General features: G+C 47.8%; 1 protein-coding gene across 2 annotated transcripts in view; it reads right to left on the reverse strand.

Annotated features, from left to right (window-relative positions):
* Positions 1-20,640, reverse strand: part of LOC138497172 (uncharacterized) — a 1,228,614-nt gene that overhangs the window by 187,567 nt on the left and 1,020,407 nt on the right. For both annotated transcript variants that reach the window (XM_069620463.1, XM_069620462.1), the window contains 2 exons: positions 14,956-15,044; positions 4,998-5,079 (listed from right to left, as the gene is read on the reverse strand). In XM_069620463.1, coding sequence (XP_069476564.1) covers positions 4,998-5,079; positions 14,956-15,044 — 171 coding nt within the window. The remainder of the gene's footprint in view (positions 1-4,997; positions 5,080-14,955; positions 15,045-20,640) is intronic.

Genomic DNA, 20,640 nt, shown 5'->3' on the forward strand with positions numbered 1-20,640 from the left:
ACTGACTGAAATAAATTAACAATTGTTTTATCAAGAAAAAAGGAGTTTAAGTGTTTATTTGGATAACTGCAACTGTGAAACTCTGTCGCAGCCATACTGCTCACATTTACCCCTCTTGAGATAAGCCTGGCTGTTCAACCACACTACCAACATGGGTAGTTCAGACTTATACCAAAGGTTGGGTCCCTATTGCCAGGTGGTCAGGGTTGTTGTATTGCATCCAATGATGCCTAACACGGACTGATAGATTTACTTATGTTTAATTCCTCATTATATGTTGTGAAGAGAGATGTTTGGGGATTTTAGCATGCTTATTAATTAATATTTTTGTGACTTGATCTTTTCTTTCCTCTTTTTTTCACTTCTTGGTATGATTGTTTGATGGAAAACAGTGTTTCTTCTTTTTTTGGATTAATGATTGTTTGAAAAGTTTGAAAACGTTTTGTGAAAAGTCACATTTTAATTTTGTATAGTGACTAAATCACAATAAAAAATTAAAAAAGATGCACTTGATTCAGGTGTTCTTGTCGCTGGCACTCGGTTCCAGCAGCCCAGCAGCAGCAAGGAAGTACAGCAAGCAGGGCGAGGGGTTCATTTCAAGTTCGTCTTGGGGTCAGTTGGTCTCACCAACCCAAGGGGAGTAGTTGTCCTTTCCGGGTTTCTCTCGTCAATTAGAAATTCAGTGCTTCAGCAATGCAGCAGGGCTTTACTATGCAAACCATCGATCCAGGAGGGTGCAGCAAACTTCTATTCCAGTTTCTTCTTCAGTTCCTTCGTCCAGTGGTCGACTGCCTTCCTTACAAAAGACCTTGCCTTTTATGCAATTCTCCCCATTCATTTGCAGCCTAGCTGTCACTCATACAGCAGGGTGGCTGTCCTTCAATGACAGCCAGACAGTCAATCACCTTTGGGTGCATTCTTGTAACCAAGGAGGCTAAGCACGGAGTTTCGGGAACCTCCCTTGCTTCCTGCCATGTCAGACACACTGGAGCCAGAGGCGGGTTTCAGCATTGAAGCCCGCTATAGACAAAACGAACAAAGTGACAAAACCTGGTTTGGTGTGCAAAGTAAAACCCAAACCAAAGAAAGACCTCACAAACAAGAAGGGTGCCCATTTTGACAAAATGGGTACCCATGGGTGCATTACTGCAGCTGCGAGTACAGCCTGTGGTAAAAACGCACACTGGTAGGACAATGAACCACTGCCACCAGCCATTAAAAGTAGTGAGGGTAACATAGAAAAGGTTACAAGAGAAAGTAGGCAAAGGGGATACTAAGTAACCCCCCCCCCCAGTACTTCCACATAAGATGAGGTGTACTGGACATACATAATAAAAACAGGTAAGTAAAGTACATTTCACTTTACCACTCTTGGGAACAGTAGTTTACCCAAGAGGAGGTATTTAAACCTTAAGAGAAATCCAAACGACTTCTCTGTGACACTGCACTGAGGGTGCTGTGTGTCACAATACAAAGGGTGATGCCTATGGAGTTTGTCACACTCCAAAACCAAAAGAAACACAGAGTTCAAATCGGATCAAAAATAGTGGGGAGAGTTAGAAAAAGGCCTCACTTACTCCTGGGTAAAATAATCCAAGTCCTAAAGTCCAGCAAAAGAGCAGGGGGGTCTCTAAGCTTAAAGGGAATTAGCACAGAAATGAGAATTCACGCCAACACAGGTTTGGCCGGCTGCCCAGCTAGGCCGAAGGATTTGGCAGAGATTTTGGATTCCTTAAATTTCTCTAAGGAGTTGTCGGCTTTCTGGCCGAAAAGTTAGAAGCTTGACTTGGACATTAGGCAAACAACCATAGGTAACAGAGTGTTACTTACCTGCTACTGAAGACTTCCGGTGGAACATTTGGACTTTCTACATCTTGAGCCTTGCTCGTTTGACCCTCGAGTCTGACCTTGAGACATTCATAACTAGATAGGGATGGACTACTAAAGCACAAGGCCTCTGTGAAATTACTACTAGTATTGTAAGGAAGGCATGGCATAAATAGTAAGACAAACAAAATTTATTGAACTTTAACAAGGGTGTGATGAACGCCCATCTAATCCCAAATCTATAGATGGGAGCAAGCTACGCCCATCAAATAATAAAGTTGTCCCAGTGGCGTCTCGTCAAAATAAATGGGCCTATACTAAAAAATAAGAGAAATATTGCCAATTCTTACTTCTCAATACAAATAGTGGGGCGTAATGTTCATGTAAAAGAAAGAAGTGTTCACAAAAATGATATGTTAAAATGTTCAGGCCATTGGCCGCCCTTACCCACATTTTCAGAACAGGACAATGCGGTTTACTCGAGCATAGCACACTCTCAGGCTTCTTCGGCACGAGGATACAGTTCCATCATCAGCATCAGGGCCTTCTGTGCCCAAGTCACTTAAGTTATCCAAGTCTCTTTATTCAGAGGGCATATTGTAACAAAACAAATGTAAAGTTACTTTCCTCTTACAAATACTCAAATGATGTGATTCACTCTTCACCCTGGATCCCCTCAGCTGGGCTCACATCCCCCTTCTCCAATGTTCAGAGAATTTTCTTTCTCAGGTGGTTCACCCTGGATCCCCTCAGCCAGGCTCAGATCCTTCTTACACAGTCTTACTCAGCCGGGCTTGGACCAACTGCAGTTTGCATTAGCTATCGAAGTCCTTCGAAAGTGCACAGAGTTTAGCTTGACCCGTTGCAGGACCACTTCGACTCCACATCCTTCTTACACAATTAGTCTTACTCAGCCTTTACATTTGCCACCTCTCAGTTAGAACCTAACAACGACCTTCGAATGTGCACCCACGTAGTGCCGGACCACTCTGTATATGGTATTTATCTTGGCTTCAAAAGTTAACTCACTCTTCACGCCACTCATCACATACGCTTCACACACTGTTCTCTTCAGATTTCTCCTTACAATGTTGCTGCTTGCAACCTTGGTAATAACAAAGAACGCTCTGCTATCAGTCTCCCCGACTCACTGCCTGTGCTAATTGTATTGGTGCTGCTTTGTTGTAGGAGCCAAGGACAGTACCACAGCGGCAATCCCGCCTTGTCCATCGACCTGTTAGAGCCCCCGGCACCTCCGACACACAATCCATGTTTCCTCAGCTTTAATTCCAGGTCTTATGTTTCTTGTTCTCGAGGGCACATGAAAGTAGCGTTTTTTCTCCAAAAAGGTCAAGGGCACTTCCCTCCTTGCAACTCTCTCAGGTCGTGCCGTCTTTCTCCTTGTATAAACTGTCATCTTGAAACTACTGTTTCCCTTGTGTGTTTTGCCTTACCCAGAGTGTGCTTTCGTGCTCTGCCTTTTATCTGTGTGGGGAAGTGTGATGGAATTCAGGGGTGTGTGTGTGTGTGTAATGATCAGTAGTTGCCGGACTCTGCCTTGTAACTGTGTTGGGACATGTAAGGTATACAGCTCGGGTGTCAGTCCGTTTTCTCTCAAAGTGAGCTGTCCGTGGGAACGTGTTTGTTTCGGGAAAGGGACGGGAGTGTTGAGTTCCCAAGTATCCCACCTAGTAGGATAGGGGGGAAAAGGTGGGGTAAGGGGATACCACATCTCACTGTCCAGTGTCCCACTCCCTGAAGACCCCTCATCCAGGTGATCCTCCCGCACTGGCCCACCCCCAGGAAGTGGATCCAAAAGCGATCGTTGTGTCCTGGCCACCTGGATGACAGATCCCCGGGGACTAGCCGATGAGACACCTACTGGTTTCTCACAGTATTTACATGGTTTATGTTGGTCTTGTTTCATTCCTTTGTACAAGAAACAGATATTTTGAAAGTTATTAGCAAAGTGTTTACTTACCTTTGAATTGCATACTGCCATTCTCAAAGTATTACAAAAGTGATGTACTCATTGTAAATATTGCATTAGTTGTTCCAAGTTACTTAGTGTGTGATTAGTACTTATCTTTCTGAAGAATCACCTTTACCTTACTGTATATATAATATACTGTATATATAAATGAAACCATTATTTTGATACAACTTTTAGCGTGTCAGTGTTTCTTTTGGCCTATATGTATACTCCAAGGTCTTTTTACCGTTCCTTGCTCCCAAGATAAGCCTGGCTGCTCAGCCATTGCTACCAACAAACATGTCTGGTTCAGGCCTACATTAGGAGTTGGATCCCTGTGCCCCAAGTGTGAGTCTTCTAAAGTCTTATCTAAGGTAGACTTTTGTAAAACTCCAACAACTACCACTAACCTATTGCCTAAAACCAGATGATAGTTTAACAATCAAAGATCAGAAACTGAACGCCTGAGGCACACCCCTGGGACTTTGCAAACCAGTACCATAAACCATATGTAAGGGATTAAAACCGACATAATGGCAGAGGGATTTAAGGAAAAATCCACCTGGCCACTAAAAATCAGGGAACCAAAAAAAAAACATGGGGTGGGGGAGGAGGGCAGGAGGTGAACATGTTGAGATGCCCCTAGTATTGCAAAATGGGAATTCTGGCTAACATCTAGGTTGACCTTGCAGATGGCCCTCTAAGGGTTGATTATGAAAATCCACCTAACAAGTAATTAAGAGAAACTTAAGGGATCACTTAAAGTACTGGTAAAATGTACAGCCCCATGTGCCCAAAGATGTCACCTGCAAAACAATCTTCTTGATTCTTTTACTCCTGTTACAATTGCCAGAAAAGTTGAAGCAGCCTTCTGGGCTACTGTTCTAGTCTGATGTGCAATTAAGCAGTCTGGTGCTAAAATTGTAGTTATTGCAAATTCTGAAGAGTCAACATGGAATTTTTCTTTCTCTATGTTCGGAATGTAAAATACTTCTTGTATAACCATTCTGCCAGAAGCTAAACTAAGATGAAGTATGGAAAACAATGTCAATACAAGGGGGCAATCGAAATCTAGAGGATACAAAATAAAATGTATTGTGTAACAACTGCTACTAAAATAAGTTTGGATAGTTCTGCACCCTTTGCAAGCATCACGCTTTGCATAAACAATGGAATGACTTGAGTTAATCATACTGACCACTTGCAAAAGATCCTTGAGAAGTGTGCATTTTTCCGGCTTCTGGTGTTCGATTAGCTTGGGCAAGCTTCTCTGCTATTGCCTGGAATAACAACACGAGTTAAGAGGGCATTTCTCAAACATGCATCATTACAAATGTACTGCATCAGTATATGTACTTTGATGTGAATGACATGGGATGTTTGCCTGGTTAACCTCTGAGTATAAGGTGCCATATATCTACTGTAAAAAAAAGAAATAGAAAATGTACATTATTTGAAATTCAATGAATTAAAAAAAAAACAAATGCACTGCATCAACTTTGTGCAAACAACATTTAGAACAGATTTCATTTTGAACTTGCGCAAGTGGTGAACAGGTGCAAATGACCTAATCCCGCACCCACTTGCTTATTTCTGACTCTTCTATTCTTAATTCTCAGATCACAGGTTGTTCGGGAGAATTCTCAGAAATGTGCTAATTCCCTTCTACCTTGGAGACCCCCCCCCCAAACACTGTTGCTGGACTTAATATTTACCCTGAGGAGAGAGACCTTTTTCCCCCCACTCTCTCATGCATTTATATTTGATTTGGACATGGAAAAAGAAGCTGTGGTTGGATCTGTGGTGATAATAGTGTTTGATCTGACTGTTGTCATCTGTTATAGAGATGCCTGAGTGTATAAGTTGCCTTGGTCTTGCAAGCAGGTACTACTACGTCCTGTCCCCTTTCCTCCATAATGCATGGGCGTCCCTCGCTAGGGACGGAAGAGAGAACCCTTTTCACCAGAAAAAATCTTCATCCCCTGTTGGGGCGAATTCTCAGAAATGAGCCAATTCCCTTCCATTTTAGAGACCCCCTATACTTTTGCTGGACTTAACCTTTACCCTGAGGAGAGTGAGGCCTTTTTCTCATGCATTTCTCTTTGATTTGGACTCTGTTTCTTTTGGTTTTGGAGTCTGACAAACTCCACAGGCATCTTTTTACATTGTGACACAAAGCACCCTCAGTGCAGTGCCATCCTTTGGATTTCTGTTAAGGTTTAAATACCTTCTCTTGGATAACTACCGTTTCCAAGAGCAGTGAAGTGAAATTGACTTTACTTATCTTTTTAAATGTATAGACCCAGCACACACACCATTTTACAATAGGGTGCTGGAGGGGTTACTTAGTATCCCCTTTGTCTATCTTTGCATGTAACATTTTTATGTTATCCTTTCTACAATTAATGGCTGGGTGCAGTGGTTTACTTTTTTCTACCAATGCGTGTTTTTACCGCGGGCTGTGTTCGCAGCTGCAGTATAGCACCCATGGGTACCGATTTTGTCAAAAAAGCGCAGTCTTCTTTTTTCGCCATTTCTTGCTGGAAAGGTCCTACTTGATATTTACTCTGTGTCAAACCAGGTTTGGTCCCTTTGTTCATTTTGTCTTTGGCAGGCTTCAGTACTGAAACCTGCCTCAGGCTCCAGCGTGTCTTGCAGGGCAGGAAGCAAAGGAGGGGCTCGAAACTCCATGTGCTTAGTCTCCTTGGTTACAGGAATGCACCCAAAGGTAATTGGCCGGCTGGCTGTCCTTCGAGGACAGCCACTCTGCTGTGTGAGTGACAGCTAGGCTGCGAATGAATGGGAGAGACTTGCATAAAAAGCGAAGTATTTTGCAAGGAAGGCAAAGTCGACCATTGGATGAAGGAATCCGAAGAAAAACTTGGAAGAGACTCTTGATACAACTCCTGGAACCTTGGTTTGCCCGCTAAAGCTCAGAATTTGCCCTGACGAGAAAAGACCTGCAAAGGATGACTTCTCCCCTTCGGTTGGTGGGACCATCGACACCAAGAAAAACTTGACTGGAAATCCTCCCTTTGCTGGCTCTTTGCATTGCTGTTGCAGGAACCGAGTGCTGGTGGACAGGAACACCATAATCGAATGCATCGTTTTTAAGTCGAACCCGAGCTCCAGGAAGATCCTCGGGACTCCCTTGAAGCAGGACCAACCAAGCCTGAGCCACCTCAGAGTGCTGGACCCCAGAAGTAAGGAAACCACAGAAGGTATCTGAGAACTGCAGTGGTGCTATTCGCAAGAAGCAGAAACCGTGAAATGCCACTGATCTTAAATTTGCTTATTGCTGCCGTCAACCATCAAATCATAGTGCAGGAGTCCTCAGACGTCCTCCCTCTTGTCCCCATGTCCGAGGCCCAGGAACAACAGGATCTGCCATACTACAACAGGAACAGAAGTAAACTGGAACCAATTTCTTCAGGCCTAAGGTACTGTAAACTAAGTGGTACTTACTTTATGTTGTGTAGCTTGCTAGCTCTCAGTGGAATTTTGCATTTGCTGCCTTTTGCAGAGTTGCTTGCAGCTTTGCCCATGACAAGCCTCCCAACTTGTGGCACAACAGCGATTTCTTTTACAACAAAAATACACTAACATTGTGCAAGACTTTTTACTTACCTTGAAGACGTTCCTCAGCTCCCCTGGACTTTGTTCAATTGACATTGGCTGTCCTGGCTCCCTGAAGACTCTTCTAATCTCTGACTGTTTTGATCTGTCCCTCCAAAAAGTCATACACTCTTTACTTGTATAGCTGGGAAAGGGTTAATCTACATTGCATTGAGGGGGTTGAGGGTAGGGAGGGGTTCAAAAGTGCTTACTTGTTTGAGAAACTTGTTAACCATTGTTTCCTTCCCTAACCTTTTCCTTTTTTGACACCAAACTCAGTATTTCTCTAAATGTACCAGTGATATATCAATGTCCACAGTGTCCTAGTTATTGTAGGAAGTGTGTGTGCAATCCCAAAAGGGGATTTCCTGAATTATTGAAACAGAGTGTGTATTTTGAAGTATATTTAAGTGTTACATATTTGCTCCCTTCTAAAGAAGGCTTATTTTAAAACGGACTTAAATTAAAAAATAATTGTTCATTCCAGAAACCTTGAGTATAAGTGTTATTTGGATACTTTGGCACTATGAAACTCTTATGTTGCAACCCTACAGCTCACATTGACCCCTCTTGATACACGCCTGGCTGCTCAGTCACTCTACTAACTTGTGGAGTACAGACTTATACCAAAGGTTGGGTTAACTATTGCCAAAAGGACAAGGCTGGTGTAGTCTCCCAGAGGGTACTGCATGCAATCTTGCCTAACACAGGTTATCTTTCGTCTGGGCGCCCCAACGAAGAGCAATTGCTGTTCAGATCAGAAGGACCGAGGACCAGAACCCCTGCTCCTCCAACATCGGATGAGCTCCCCGAATAAGTGTTTAACCCCTTCGTCGAACAGCTCATACTTACCATCACCATTCATCACAAACGACATCACCGGCCAGCAAAGTCATGAACACCACGTCGCAGCAACCCCACCCAAGATATCATGGACCCTGTTAGGGAGAATTCTCAGAAATGTGCTAATTCCTCTCTAGATTAGAGATCCTGGCAACTTTACTGGATTTTAGGACTTTTAATTTTTAACCTGGAAAGAGCAAGACCCTTTTTCCCCACTCATGTATTTTTAATGTGATTTAAACTCTGTTTCTTTGTTAAGTATGGAGTCTGACATACTCCATAGGCATCATCTTTACATTGTGTCACACAGCACCTTCAGTGCAGTGGCAGAGGGAAGTCTTTCAGATTTTCCAAAGGTTTAAATACCTTCTCTTGGATAAACTACTGTTTCCAAGAGCAGTGAAGAGAAATTGACTTTACTTACATTTGTAACTTTCTAGACCTAGCACACTATCTTACAATAGGGTGCTGGAGGGGTTACTTGGTATCGCATTTGTCTCGTTTATCATGTAACATTTTTATGTTACCCTTTCCTCGATAAATGGCTGGTGGCAGCGGTTTATTTTTACCTACCATGGTGTGCTTTTACTGCGGGCTGCGTTCACAGCTGCAGCAAAGCACCCAACGGTGCCATTTTTGTCAAAATGGCCCTGGTCGTCTGTTAGACAGAATTGCATGCAGTACCCTCTGGGAACACTACACACAATTAGGACTACAGGTGTAAGCAAAAACCAACCTTTGGTATAAGTCTGTACCACACACTTTTGGTATTGAGCCGAGCAGCAGGCTTATTTCAAGAGGTAATGTGAGCAGTAGAAGTTACACCGAGGTATCACAATCACAGTGGTTCAAGTAGACACTTAGACTCAAGGTTTCTTGTTAAAATACTTATTTACACAGTCATTTAGGAAACATTCACTAGTAGAAATCAACAATATTAAAAACACCAATATACTACAGCACAAAACTAAGTTGTAGGGACAGTTCGAGCTCCCCTGAAAAGTGAGCCAAAAGGCACTTATTTTAAATAGGAATAAAAAGGCAGAGGTTTGTACAAGGGGTTAGAAAACGCTTCTTTCAGATAATGCAAAGGTTCAATGTACCAGGAGGGTCAGTTCAAATCAATAGGCCAGGCCAAAGTCAATAGTCTAGTGTTCTTGGATAGGACAGCACAGTTCTGGTACAGATGGAGAAGTCAAGTCTTTGTAAAAGTTTTTAGAAGTAGTTTAGATGAAAGTGGATGATATGCTGGGTCACAAGCTGATTAGGCCTGCAAGTTGGGAAGGTTTCACAAACTTTCACCGCGAGAGTTAGGATCTCTCAACCAGATGGCACAGTACCTTAAAGTGAAGCAAAAAAAGATCTAGCTGAAGACGTTGGTTCCTGGCAGTTCCTGTAGATCTCTGTTCCTTAGCCTCAGTCGTGGGGACAAGAGGGAGGACATCGGGGGACTCCTGCACTGCGCGGGATCACCGTTGGAGGAAACAAAATGGCATCACGTCAGCTCAAGTAGCTGGTTTCCCTCTCCCTGGTTAAACCTTAACCAGCTCCGGGAATGGTATCCAGGTGTTTTATGTGTTGATTGGTCCCACCAACTCAAAAGAAGCCGTCCTTGAAGGGGCTTCTCTGTCGAATGGAGATCTGGCAATTCGGAGTTGCAGCAGGGCTTCACCGGGCAAACCAACGGTCAAGTGATTGCAGTAGCGCCCTTTTCCAGCTCGTCTTCTGTTCTTTCTTTCCAGTGGTCGGCTCTGCCTTCCAGTCCGGGAGACTCACCTTTTAAGCAGTTTTCTCGCATTTGTTCCATCGTAGCTTTCACTCACCCAGCAGGGTGTCTGTCCTTGCCGGACACTCAGCCAGCCAATCACGCCAGAGTGCATTTGGGTCTCCTAGGAGACCAAGCACAGGGAGTTTCAGGCCCCTCCCTCACTTCCTGCCCACCATAGACACTTAGGCGCCATGGGTGGATTTCAGAACTGAAGCACGCCAAAGGCTCACGAACAAAGGGACCAAACCTGATTTGGCGCGAAGAGGTAAACACCAGAAGGACCTTTCCACAAAGAAACGTCAAAAAAAGATGACCAGAGTCTGTTTTTACAGAGGGGTCTTGGGGGCCATATTCAAAAACATGGCGTCCCCCAATTTTTAGCTACCGGTGTTTGCGGTCAGGAAAATCATGGTAGTTCGTTATAAAACCACTGCCACCAGCAATTTCAACCGGAAAGGGGAGCTTTTGACAGCTACAAGAGTGTTTAGGCATAGGGGATACCAAGTAACCCCTACAGCACTCTATAGGAAGATTGTGTGTGCTGGGTCTATGAATTTAAAAAGACTAGTGTTAGGCAGAAACCTGTGCAGTTCCCTTAGGGACCACTGCAAAACGTTTAAGACTACAGGAGTTAGCAGTAAACCCAATTGGTAGCAGTCTGCACCACCCAGATTTACCTGGTAGCTGTGGCTGAGCCGTCAGACTTCTCTCGGGAAGAGTTAAGCAGTATGTAGAGTATACACAATAGGGCTAAAAATACAGTAGCACAAGCAAACACTGACCAGAGCTTGGGTATAAAAGTATATAATTATTTATTTAAAAACACACTTGTAAAAATACACTGGCACTAATATGTCAAGCAAGTTCAAACACAGTCACTAAGTATATACACCTCCCTAGTTAATTATTCAACAAGTCTAGGTTAAGACGCCACTTATTTAGAAAAACAGAGGTGAGCGCGTAACCGTAGATGGCACTCCAATAATTTGTTTAAAAAGGGAGAGAAAAGGCAGAATAGGAAAAACACACAGTACCAACACTTTTAAGAAACCACAGCAAGTCAAGAAAGGCAGGGTCTACTGTAGAGCAAAAAGTTCATAGGCCAGGCCCACTCTTGGAGAGAGCAAGGCCGAATGTGCCCAAGATCACACAGTGGAAATGCACTCAAAGTCTTTGCAGAAAAGTCAAAAGAGGTTGGATCAAGTCAGAAAGATAATGTTAGCAGGTCCGAGGTCACCCCAGATAGAGAGTCAAGGATTTACGGGACACCTTGGACAGTCTGTTGCAAGGGAGACCAGGCGGGACACAGTACCTGAAATGGTGAGAAAGCTCCAGCGGGGGCAGTTGTTCCTGGCAGCAGGTGCAAGTCAGGACTTTGTCCAGTGGAAGAGATTATCTCGACGTGGAGGAAAGCTGGAGGTCGTTGCACTGCCAGGGAAGAAACCAGCCACATAGTTCCCCGGTTAAAAGGTACTACCCTTTTATTTGCGGTAGTGGTGAAGCGTGGCTATCCGGCCGCTGGGGTGCTTGGCACAGGCGATTCGACCAGGAGACGATCCAGGAAGGCGAAAAAGGCGAACTGGTTGGTCCCACCAGCTCAAAGGGAAGAAGACTCTCCTGGAAGAAGATCTCTGTCGTCAGGAAAGTGGTGAGTTTCGTACAGCAGGGCTCCACCGGTGGGGTCGTCGTTGTACATGGCTCAGCTTCTCCCCTCTTTGGATTCTTTAGGTCCTGTGGCGACTTCTGAAGTTCCAGTCCCCAAAGCCCTGCTTTTATGCAGCAAAACCCCCATTCATCAGCCTAGCTGTCACTCAAACATGCCCGGCTCACCACTGGGTCAATCACACAAGAGTGCGACTTGAGTTGCCAAGGCAACTCAGTCCAGGGTGCCTAATCCCCCTCCCACACATCCTATTGACCCCAGACAGAGTGGCACCATTTGGAGGGCTTCTGTGGAGAAGCCAGCCAAAAAGTGGAACAAAGGGCTCGACTTGGGTTAGACATTCAGAGGCGAACAAAAAGGCAATTTTAAAACTGAGTCCTGGCAAAAATACCCAACCAGGGAATAAATATTAAATAAATAACCCAACAGCATCTTTAACATTGCACCAAAAAGTGGTGCGTTTAAAATGAATGGGAAAATCCCATAGGAAATATTCTGGTGGAATATTTTGCGTGGTATCCACTGCCACCAGCAAGAAACTCGACAAGGGAGGACTGGACAGTGCCCCCTTGGAAAACAGACCCAGGGGCAATCGAATAACCCTTACCAGTACTTCCACAATATGATGGCTTGTACTCGTTCTGTTCACAATTTAAGACTAGTAAAGCCAATGGTGACTTTACATGCCCTGGGAGACAGTAGTCAGTCCCAGGGTATGGAGTCTATGTTTGGGGGTCACTATGACACTCCTGTGTTACTGCACTGAGGGTGCTGTGTAACACACTTACCAAAAACACATGAAGCCCTATGGAGTAAAAGACCCATAGCCCATAAAACACATTATATAGTCAAAGGACATTCTCAAATCATGCCTAAGAGTGGGAAAAAAGTCTCACTTTTAGCAGGAGAAAAAAATAAACCCCAAAAATCCAGCAAAGCTGCTGGGGGACTCACTAGGTTTGGGAAATTAGCCTTAACATAGAATTCTCACTATCAACTAGTAAAGTCAATTTAACTTTACATTCTCTGGGGAACAGTAGTTCATCCCCGAGTAGGTATTTAAACCTTGGGAAGTCCAAAGGACACCCCTATGCCACTGCACTAAAGGTGCTGTGTGACAACAATAATAAGATGATGCCTATGGAGTTATCTAAAACTCCATAAGCAAAGAAAATAAACACAGAAAAACAACAGAATTAAAAGTTCAAAGTCCCAAAGGTCAGCAAAAGAGCTGAGGGTCTCTAAGGTAGAGAGGAATTAGCACCTTTATGAAAATTCTTCCTAACAAGGGGCTATGCAGAAGACACCCTAGCAGGATTCCAGCAGTGAGACTGGGTGCACTGGATGAGAGGCATTGCTCATCACAGAAAAAATCCCACAGCTACACAGAAATCCTAACAGACTTAAAGTACATACCCAATCCAACACAGTACCTCAGCATTGAAGATTTTGCAGTAGGACGACTTCAGGATCTGCAGCCAAAACCCGGTCAGTGGATTCCTTGTTATGGTAACTGAAAACAGGACCTTGGAAGGGACATTGCAGTAGGGATTGATGAATGATGTTCTTGGCCAGGTTTTCCTCGCGGCTGAATGCGGTTCTGGTACCTTTTCATGGAGCATAGAAGACAGAAAAATCGCGGTTGAATTCTCATTGTTACAAAGGTCCAGCACTTTGTTGAGGGGACTTTTTGGATGGGTCTCTGGAGATCCACCAGGATGCCCACGAAGTTTCAGTGAGATTCGGAAGACCGTGCACCGCACAATGGCTTGAGGTCCCAGGGTATTGCAGCAACGCAAGGTCGCAGCAACGCATAGAATGGTTCAAAATGCAGGTTTCCTTGAGTCTAGTGGGTCTCACCAGGCTCTGGGGCAGGGCCGTTGTTTTCGGAGTCCCCAGGAGATTGGAAGGAAGTGCTGCAGCAGGCTCAGGTTATGCAGCAGGCTCAGGTTACCCAGCAGGCTCTCCGCTCGCTGGAAATCGTCTCTGCCGCTTTTCCTTCCTCTTTGGTTTCAGTTCCAGTGGTCGACTTCTCTTCAGCTTCTAGGTTTACAGTATTTATCAGGAACTAAAGCACAACTCCTGCATTCTCTCCCTGCATTTTACAACAAGGGGCGGTCTGGTTGTTCAATAAGGACAGCCAGTCCCCCCCCCCCCCAAACCCCCAGTGGGATTTGTCCCCACTCAGGTAAGGAGGAAGACAAAGGGCTGTGGAGTTTTGGACTCCTCCCTCGCTTCCTGCACTCTCAGACAGACTGGAGCCTGGGCGGGTAGCCCAGGGGACTCACGCCGAAGATAAAAATCACAAAGGAATTTTCTGCCCTGGATGTCAGGGGAAGGAACAAGAAAGGACAAGAAACACTAAAATGGCCACAAAAAAAAAAGACGACCAGCGCCATTTTGGTAAAATGAGCACCCTTCAGTGCCTTTACTGCAGCTGTGAACACAGCCCGCTGTAAATGTGCACCAAATTAATACAAGGTATCACTGCCACCAGCCATTGAAGGTAAGCTTCCCCCTGTAACAGAAATGTTACAGTTTTAGTGTGAAGGGGGCTACATTACATCTCCCCAGCACGCCACATAAGGTGGAGTGTGCTGGTTTCACCTAACAAAATGTAAAAGGGATCCAAAGATCCTTTCTACCCTTGGGAACTGTAGTTCTCTCAAGGTTAGCAAAATAAAGTTAAAAGGGGCGCCCCTAGGACAACTCAGCAACAACAGGCACTTATTGCCAATAAGTTGTTAAAGAGGATAACTTTAAAAGATACTATGGCAAATCAAAAAAGAAAGTGACACCCATAAAAATAGTAAAAGATTCTGTGAATGTGGAAAAAGGTTCCCACTCACTGAGGTATTAAGGAAAAATATCCCACTAGTAAAGCAAAAAAGTTCAGGGGTTGACCCAGGTCATGAAGATGTACCAGTTCTGTGAAAATCTTACCCAACAAGAATGTAACAAGATTGAAATTCTAGCTAACAAAGTCTCAGGTCAGGTTCAAAACAAAAAGCGGGGCGGGGAAAGGTTTCAATAGACACTCTTGGAGGTTAATCAGCAAAAGAACACTGTTTCTAACAATGATTTAAATACTTTGGATAATCTGTTTTATTGAAACTTTTGCAGCAACACATTACCCAAAGCTTTCTATACAACAATGTGTGTTGACAGTCATGTATTTGAACGTCTCAAAATATGTACTGTTTTGTAAATATCTCAATGAAAGTAACCCATCGCTCCCTGGCTAATTCAATAATCAATTTCTCATACCTGTTTCACAGAGGGATCAGTTCCTCTGGCATTACGGACTGGTTGATTTGGCACCATCGATTTCATCTTACCGATGAAGCTGCCAATACCTGAAGAAAAAACAGTAAACCCGGATTGAAATATAGTATGGTAGTAAATACATCTGTGGAACAAAGTGCTAGCACTTACCATGACTTAAACCTTGATTTGGTACAAAATGAAAATGTATATTTACTTAACTTTGGTAGTTTTCTTTCTGATGGGTTTCTCATATTGGATACATTTCTCCTGCTTTAGAAAAACTGTCCTAAATGTGATCTGCTTAAGTCTACTAAGACTCATAAAAACCATATATGTGGCAGTACATAAGCTCCACTCTTAATAGAAGGCTGTACCACCTGAGAATGTGGTACATGGACATAGCAGCCAGGCTGATCTTAGGAGCGCGAGGGGGCTTTAGCTTGGTGCAAAGAAATTGTAGCATACACATGGTCCAAAGAAACACTAAAACACTATGTATTGTAAAAGGAACAAGTTACTTACCTGTAACTGTTGTTCTCCAGCATGGGTCTGGCATGGATTCACATGCTCATGAATATTCCCCGTCAGGCTGGGAATCCTCGGTAAAGAAAAAAACAGTATCAGTTTTGTTTCTGATCTGTCTTTCGTAGTAATAACCAATCACTGGTCTCTGCGTCATACTGACCACAGCCAATGACTGCCCTCTACCTAAGCACCGCCTCTGGCAGCCATCTTCAGATTTGGAAGCACGTGAAGTGGCAGTATGACCAAGTGAAGAGCCGCAGAGGGGTAGGCGGGAGGGTTCGCATGTGAATCCATGCCAGACCCATGCTGGAGAACAACAGTTACAGGTAAGTAACTTGTTCCTTCTCCAGCATGGGGTCTGGCATGGATTCACATGCTCATGAATAAAGAATACATAGCAGTACACACATGCACAACCACGGGAGGTGGCAAAGGCTCAACATTAAGCATTACATCAAACTCAACATTAAGCATCTTACCTCCTCACCAGGCTCACCTCAGGCGAACAGGTTGCGCAGCACTGCTTGGCCGACCCTGGACTCCTCCCTGGAATCCCGATCGACGCAGTAGAATTTCGTGAAGGTGTGCGTCGACCTCCACGTAGCAGCCCTACATATGTCCAGCAGGGGCACACCAGAAAGGAACGCCGTGGTAGCTGCGATCGCTCTGGTGGAATGGGCTCTCGGACGGCCAGGCAGCGGTCGGTTTGCCAACCGATGACAGTACATGATACAGCCGGAGAGCCATCTGGAAATGGAAGCTTTCGAGAGAGCCTTCCCCTGATTGACAGGTCCAAAGTTCACAAGGAGTTGTGACGTCTTCCGAAAACACTTCGTGCAGTCCACGTAGAACTTCAGCGCTCTAGCCACATCCAGCGAGTGCAAAGTCCTCTCAGCCGGCGACGAAGGCGACGGGAAGAACACAGGCAACACCAAGGGTTCGTTGAGATGGAAGTCCGACGGTACCTTGGGCATGAAGGAGGGGTGCGTCCTGAGCACTACCCTCGTGTCGTGAAAAGTCAAGTACGGGGCCTTGCAGGAAAGGGCCTGGATCTCTCCCACCCATCGTGCGGAGGTGATGGCCACAAGAAACGCTGTTTTCCACGACAGAAACTTCAACGGAGCCGAGTGCAGAGGCTCGAACGGAGGTCCCATGAGCTTGGTCAGCACCACGTTGAGCTCCCACGCCGGGGCTGGAGCCTTCACCACGGGAACGATCTGAACAGTCCCTTCATGAACTCTTTCACCAGACGATGAGACCACAAGGACGTCAGCCCCGTGGTTCTGGTGTATCGGGAGATCGCAGCAAGATGAATCTTGATGGACGCGTGTGCCAGACCAGCTTTGGCCAGCGTCAGCAGGTACGGCAATACCTGGGGATTTGTAATCCGTAGAGGGTTAATCTTCTGTGCGTGGCACCAGAGAACCTCTTCCATTTGTGTCCATAGCATTTAAGAGTCGAGGACGCCCTGGCCTTTGCAAGAACCTCTCTGCAGTCGGCCGGTATGTCGTATCCCCCAAACTCTAGCACTGCAGGAGCCAGGCCTGCAAGTTCAGCGATTTCGGGTCGTGGTGGAGGATGGCGCCTCCTTCCCTGGAGAGTAGATCCGCGTCCACCGGCAGCTTGATTGGCGGGGACGCTGACAAGTCCAGAAGGTCCGGGAACCATATCTGCCTCGGCCACGCAGGTGCGACGAGGATCATCCTGCACCGTGACCTCTTGAGCTGGTTGACGAGCCGGATTAGCAGTGGCAAAGGAGGGAATGCGTAGAGGAACAAGCCCTCCCAGGGGAACGAGAAAGCATCGCCCATGCTCCTCGCCTGGGGAAACCTGATGGCGAACCTCCGGCACTTGGAGTTCGTCGCCGTCGCGAACAGGTCGATCTAGGGTGTGCCCCACCGTGGGAAGAGGCGATCCACTAGATCCTGCCGTAGTTCCCACTCGTGGCACGAGCGCAGCTCCCTGCTGAGTGAGTCGGCGATGGTGTTTTTTATCCCTGCCAGATGAAACGGCACCAGAAACATCCTTTGGGCGACGGCCCAATGCCACAGGTCCTGCGCCTCCTTGGACAGTGCTGGGGACCTGGTTCCGCCCTGTTTCCTGATGTAAAACATGGTGGTGGTGTTGTCGGTGAAGATCCTCACCACCTTGCCCTTGAGGGACGGAAGGAAGGACCTGAGGGCCCAGAACACTGCACGGAGCTCCAGGACGTTGATATGGAGGGACTTCTCCGTGGGGAGCCAAAGGCCTCTCGCGTGCAGATTTTCGGTGTGCGCTCCCCACCCTTCCAGGGAGGCATCCGTGGTCACTGTCTCCTGGTGGTCTGGGGTCTGGAAGTCCATGCCCGCCGTCAGATGCGCGCGGGTGCCCCACCACCGGACCGCTCGGCGGAAACTCTCGTCGAGTGTGATCCTCTCCTCAGAGCCGCCCGTCGTTTGGATCCAGCGCGCGTCCAGGAACTCCTGCAACGGGCGCATCCGAAGCCTGCACATGGGAATGAGGTAGATGCAAGAAGACATCATTCCGAGGAGGGACTTGATGGACCTCACCTTGGCCGCGTCGGAAACCAACATCCGCTGTACCTTGCCCAGGATGGACCTGGTCCTTTACTCCGACGGGGAGGCCAGAAGGGACACTGTGTCGAGCTTTGCTCCCAGAATCAGTGCGTTTTGCGCGGGTACCAGGTGGGACTTGGCGTAGTTCACGGAGAATCCCAGGTCCGTGAGAAGTTGGACGGTCCTTGCCATGTGCTCCACGGCGAGCTCCCTCGTCTTGGCTCGGATGAGCCAGTCGTCCAGGTAGGGGTAGACGTGGATCCCCTCGCAGCGCAGCTGCGCCGCCACCGGTGCAAGGCACTTGGTGAATACCCTGGGTGCCGACCGTAGTCCGAAGGGGAGGGCTTTGAACTGTTAGTGACGCCCTTGGACCACAAACCTGAGGAATTTTCGGTGCCCCTTTAGGATGGGAATATGGAAGTAGGCATCCTACAAATCCAACGACTACAGGAAGTCTCCCTCCTCCAGCTGACCCAGGACGTGCTGGAGGGTGACCATCCGGAACTTCTGCGCCTTGATGAACTTGTTCAGACGTCGCAGGTCTAGGATGGGGCGCCATCCTCCCGTCGTCTTCTTCACGAGGAAGTATCTAGAGTAAACTCCGGAGCCCCGAAGCCTCTTTGGGACGAGTTCGATGGCGCCCTTCCTGAGCATCGCCCTTACCTCCAGGAGAAGCTGAGGGACGTGAAGCTCTTTCCTGGCCACGGGGGGGACGCGCGGGCACCTTCTATGAAACTCGAGCGCGTGGCCCCGGGCTAAGGCGTCCAGCACCCAACGGTCGGTGGAGATGGACTCCCACACGCTGACTAAGCTTGCCAGCCGGCCTCCCACCGGGGTGCTTCGGTGGGGGCCCGACCCCACGGCCGGTTCAATCCCGTTTCGACAAGGCTTTGCCGCCTTGACCTCCTTGGCGACGACGGCGGGGTCCGCCAGACTTGCCTCGTCCTCTGTAGGCCTGAGACGACGAGCGGGCCGCTTGACGGTAGGTGGAGAAACCGCCGCCGGAACCTTTGGAGGCGCCCTTGCCTCCGCTGCTCCGAAAGGGCGTCCGTCGTCGCTGCAGAACCCCAAGGGCCCGGGCCGTCTGTGTCCGCTTTAATGGCCTGAAGGGAATCGTCCACTGTTTTCCCAAACAGGTTGTTCCCATCGAACGGCATGTCCAGGACTCTGGTCTGTACGTCTTGACGGAAGTCCGTAGCCTTGAGCCATCCACGCCGCCTAAGGCACACGCCGTTGCCCAACTGGTGAAACCCAGTGTCGGCGATGTCCGTCGCAATAGTGATGGCGTGGTCCGACGCCACCTCACCTTCCTGTAGGATCTCCAGGGCATCCGCCCTCTTGTCGTCCGGTAGGAAGTCCAGCAGGGGAGCCAGTTTGTACCATAGATCCCTGTCGTAGCGGGCTACGATAGCCAAGGCGTTGGCCGTTTTAATCGTCGTCGCTGCAGACGAGATGACCCTGCGTCCCATAGCGTCCAATTTCTTTCCCTCGCCGTCCGGTGGGGAAGTCGATGTGGAGGCCGCACCCCCCCCGCTTTCTTCCTGGCCGCCGCGGAGACGACAGAGTCCGGGATAGGCTGTGCCCGGAGGCACAGTACCGGTCTCTTCTAGCTGGCATCGTGGAAGGGTTCTTGAGGAGGGCGAGGCCCTCATCCCAAATGTCGTCCAGTAGAGGCACCGCGAAGACCGTCTTCCTCTTGGCCTCGCGCCGTTGATAAAGGAATCCTTCCTTTTTCTTCTCCTCAGGGCAGAGTTTGAAAAGCTTGGATGCCCTGGCGATCATGGAGTGGAACGATCCAATCTCGTCGGGCGGAGAAGCCCTGGTGGGAGGTGACGACGGTAGATCCTCGTCGTATACCTCGTCGTCCGTGCCCGTCGCTGCCGTGTCAGTCCCCGTATCATCCCCTCGGGTGGACGGGGAGGAGGGCTGGACGGGGCGCGACGGCTGAAAAGGAGGTGGAGGGTGAATCCTTCTTTTCTTGGGAGGGGAACACCAGAAGGTCCCGGTTCAGGATCCCCGACGGGAGAGGTTCCTCCGTTGGCAACAGTAGTCTCGTCCTTATCTCTGAGCATAAGGAATGTATAGCCAACAAAATGGCCGCCGAGTTGTCTTGCGGCGCTGGCAGAGGGGAATCCGACAGGCGATCAGGGGCCCGTCGGCACCCTCGACGATGTCGTCGTCACCTGCGTCGGGATCCATCCCGACGGGCCGGTCTTCTTCCACGCCAAGGCCCTGGCTTAAGACCTCGATGAGCTCTTCCTCTGAGGTTGAAGCCAAATCTACGACGACGCCCTGCCCCCCCCTTTTTCTTCCCCGCCGGGGATTTCACGGGGGTCCTATCGATGGGTACAAAAGAGGACTCCCTCCGAGGCGGCAGGGGGACTCAGAGCCCAGAGGTCGCCACCACTGGTGTAGCCTCCACAGGCTGAGCCAGGGCCGCCGTGACAGCTTCGATAGAGGGCTTGGCCGGATGGATTAAGGCCTTCACCACCTTAGGTGCGCTCACCGCCTTATCCTTAAGGGGGGGGGACACTGCCTCGCTCCCCCTCCAATGGGGCCTTCGAGCTCGACCGGGGCCTCTCCAGGAGCTTCGCCGGGTGCTCGC

The sequence above is a fragment of the Ambystoma mexicanum genome, chromosome 5q (genome assembly GCF_040938575.1).
Source record: "Ambystoma mexicanum isolate Mex_15411 chromosome 5q, UKY_AmexF1_1, whole genome shotgun sequence".
NCBI classification, from domain to species: Eukaryota; Metazoa; Chordata; class Amphibia; order Caudata; family Ambystomatidae; genus Ambystoma; species Ambystoma mexicanum.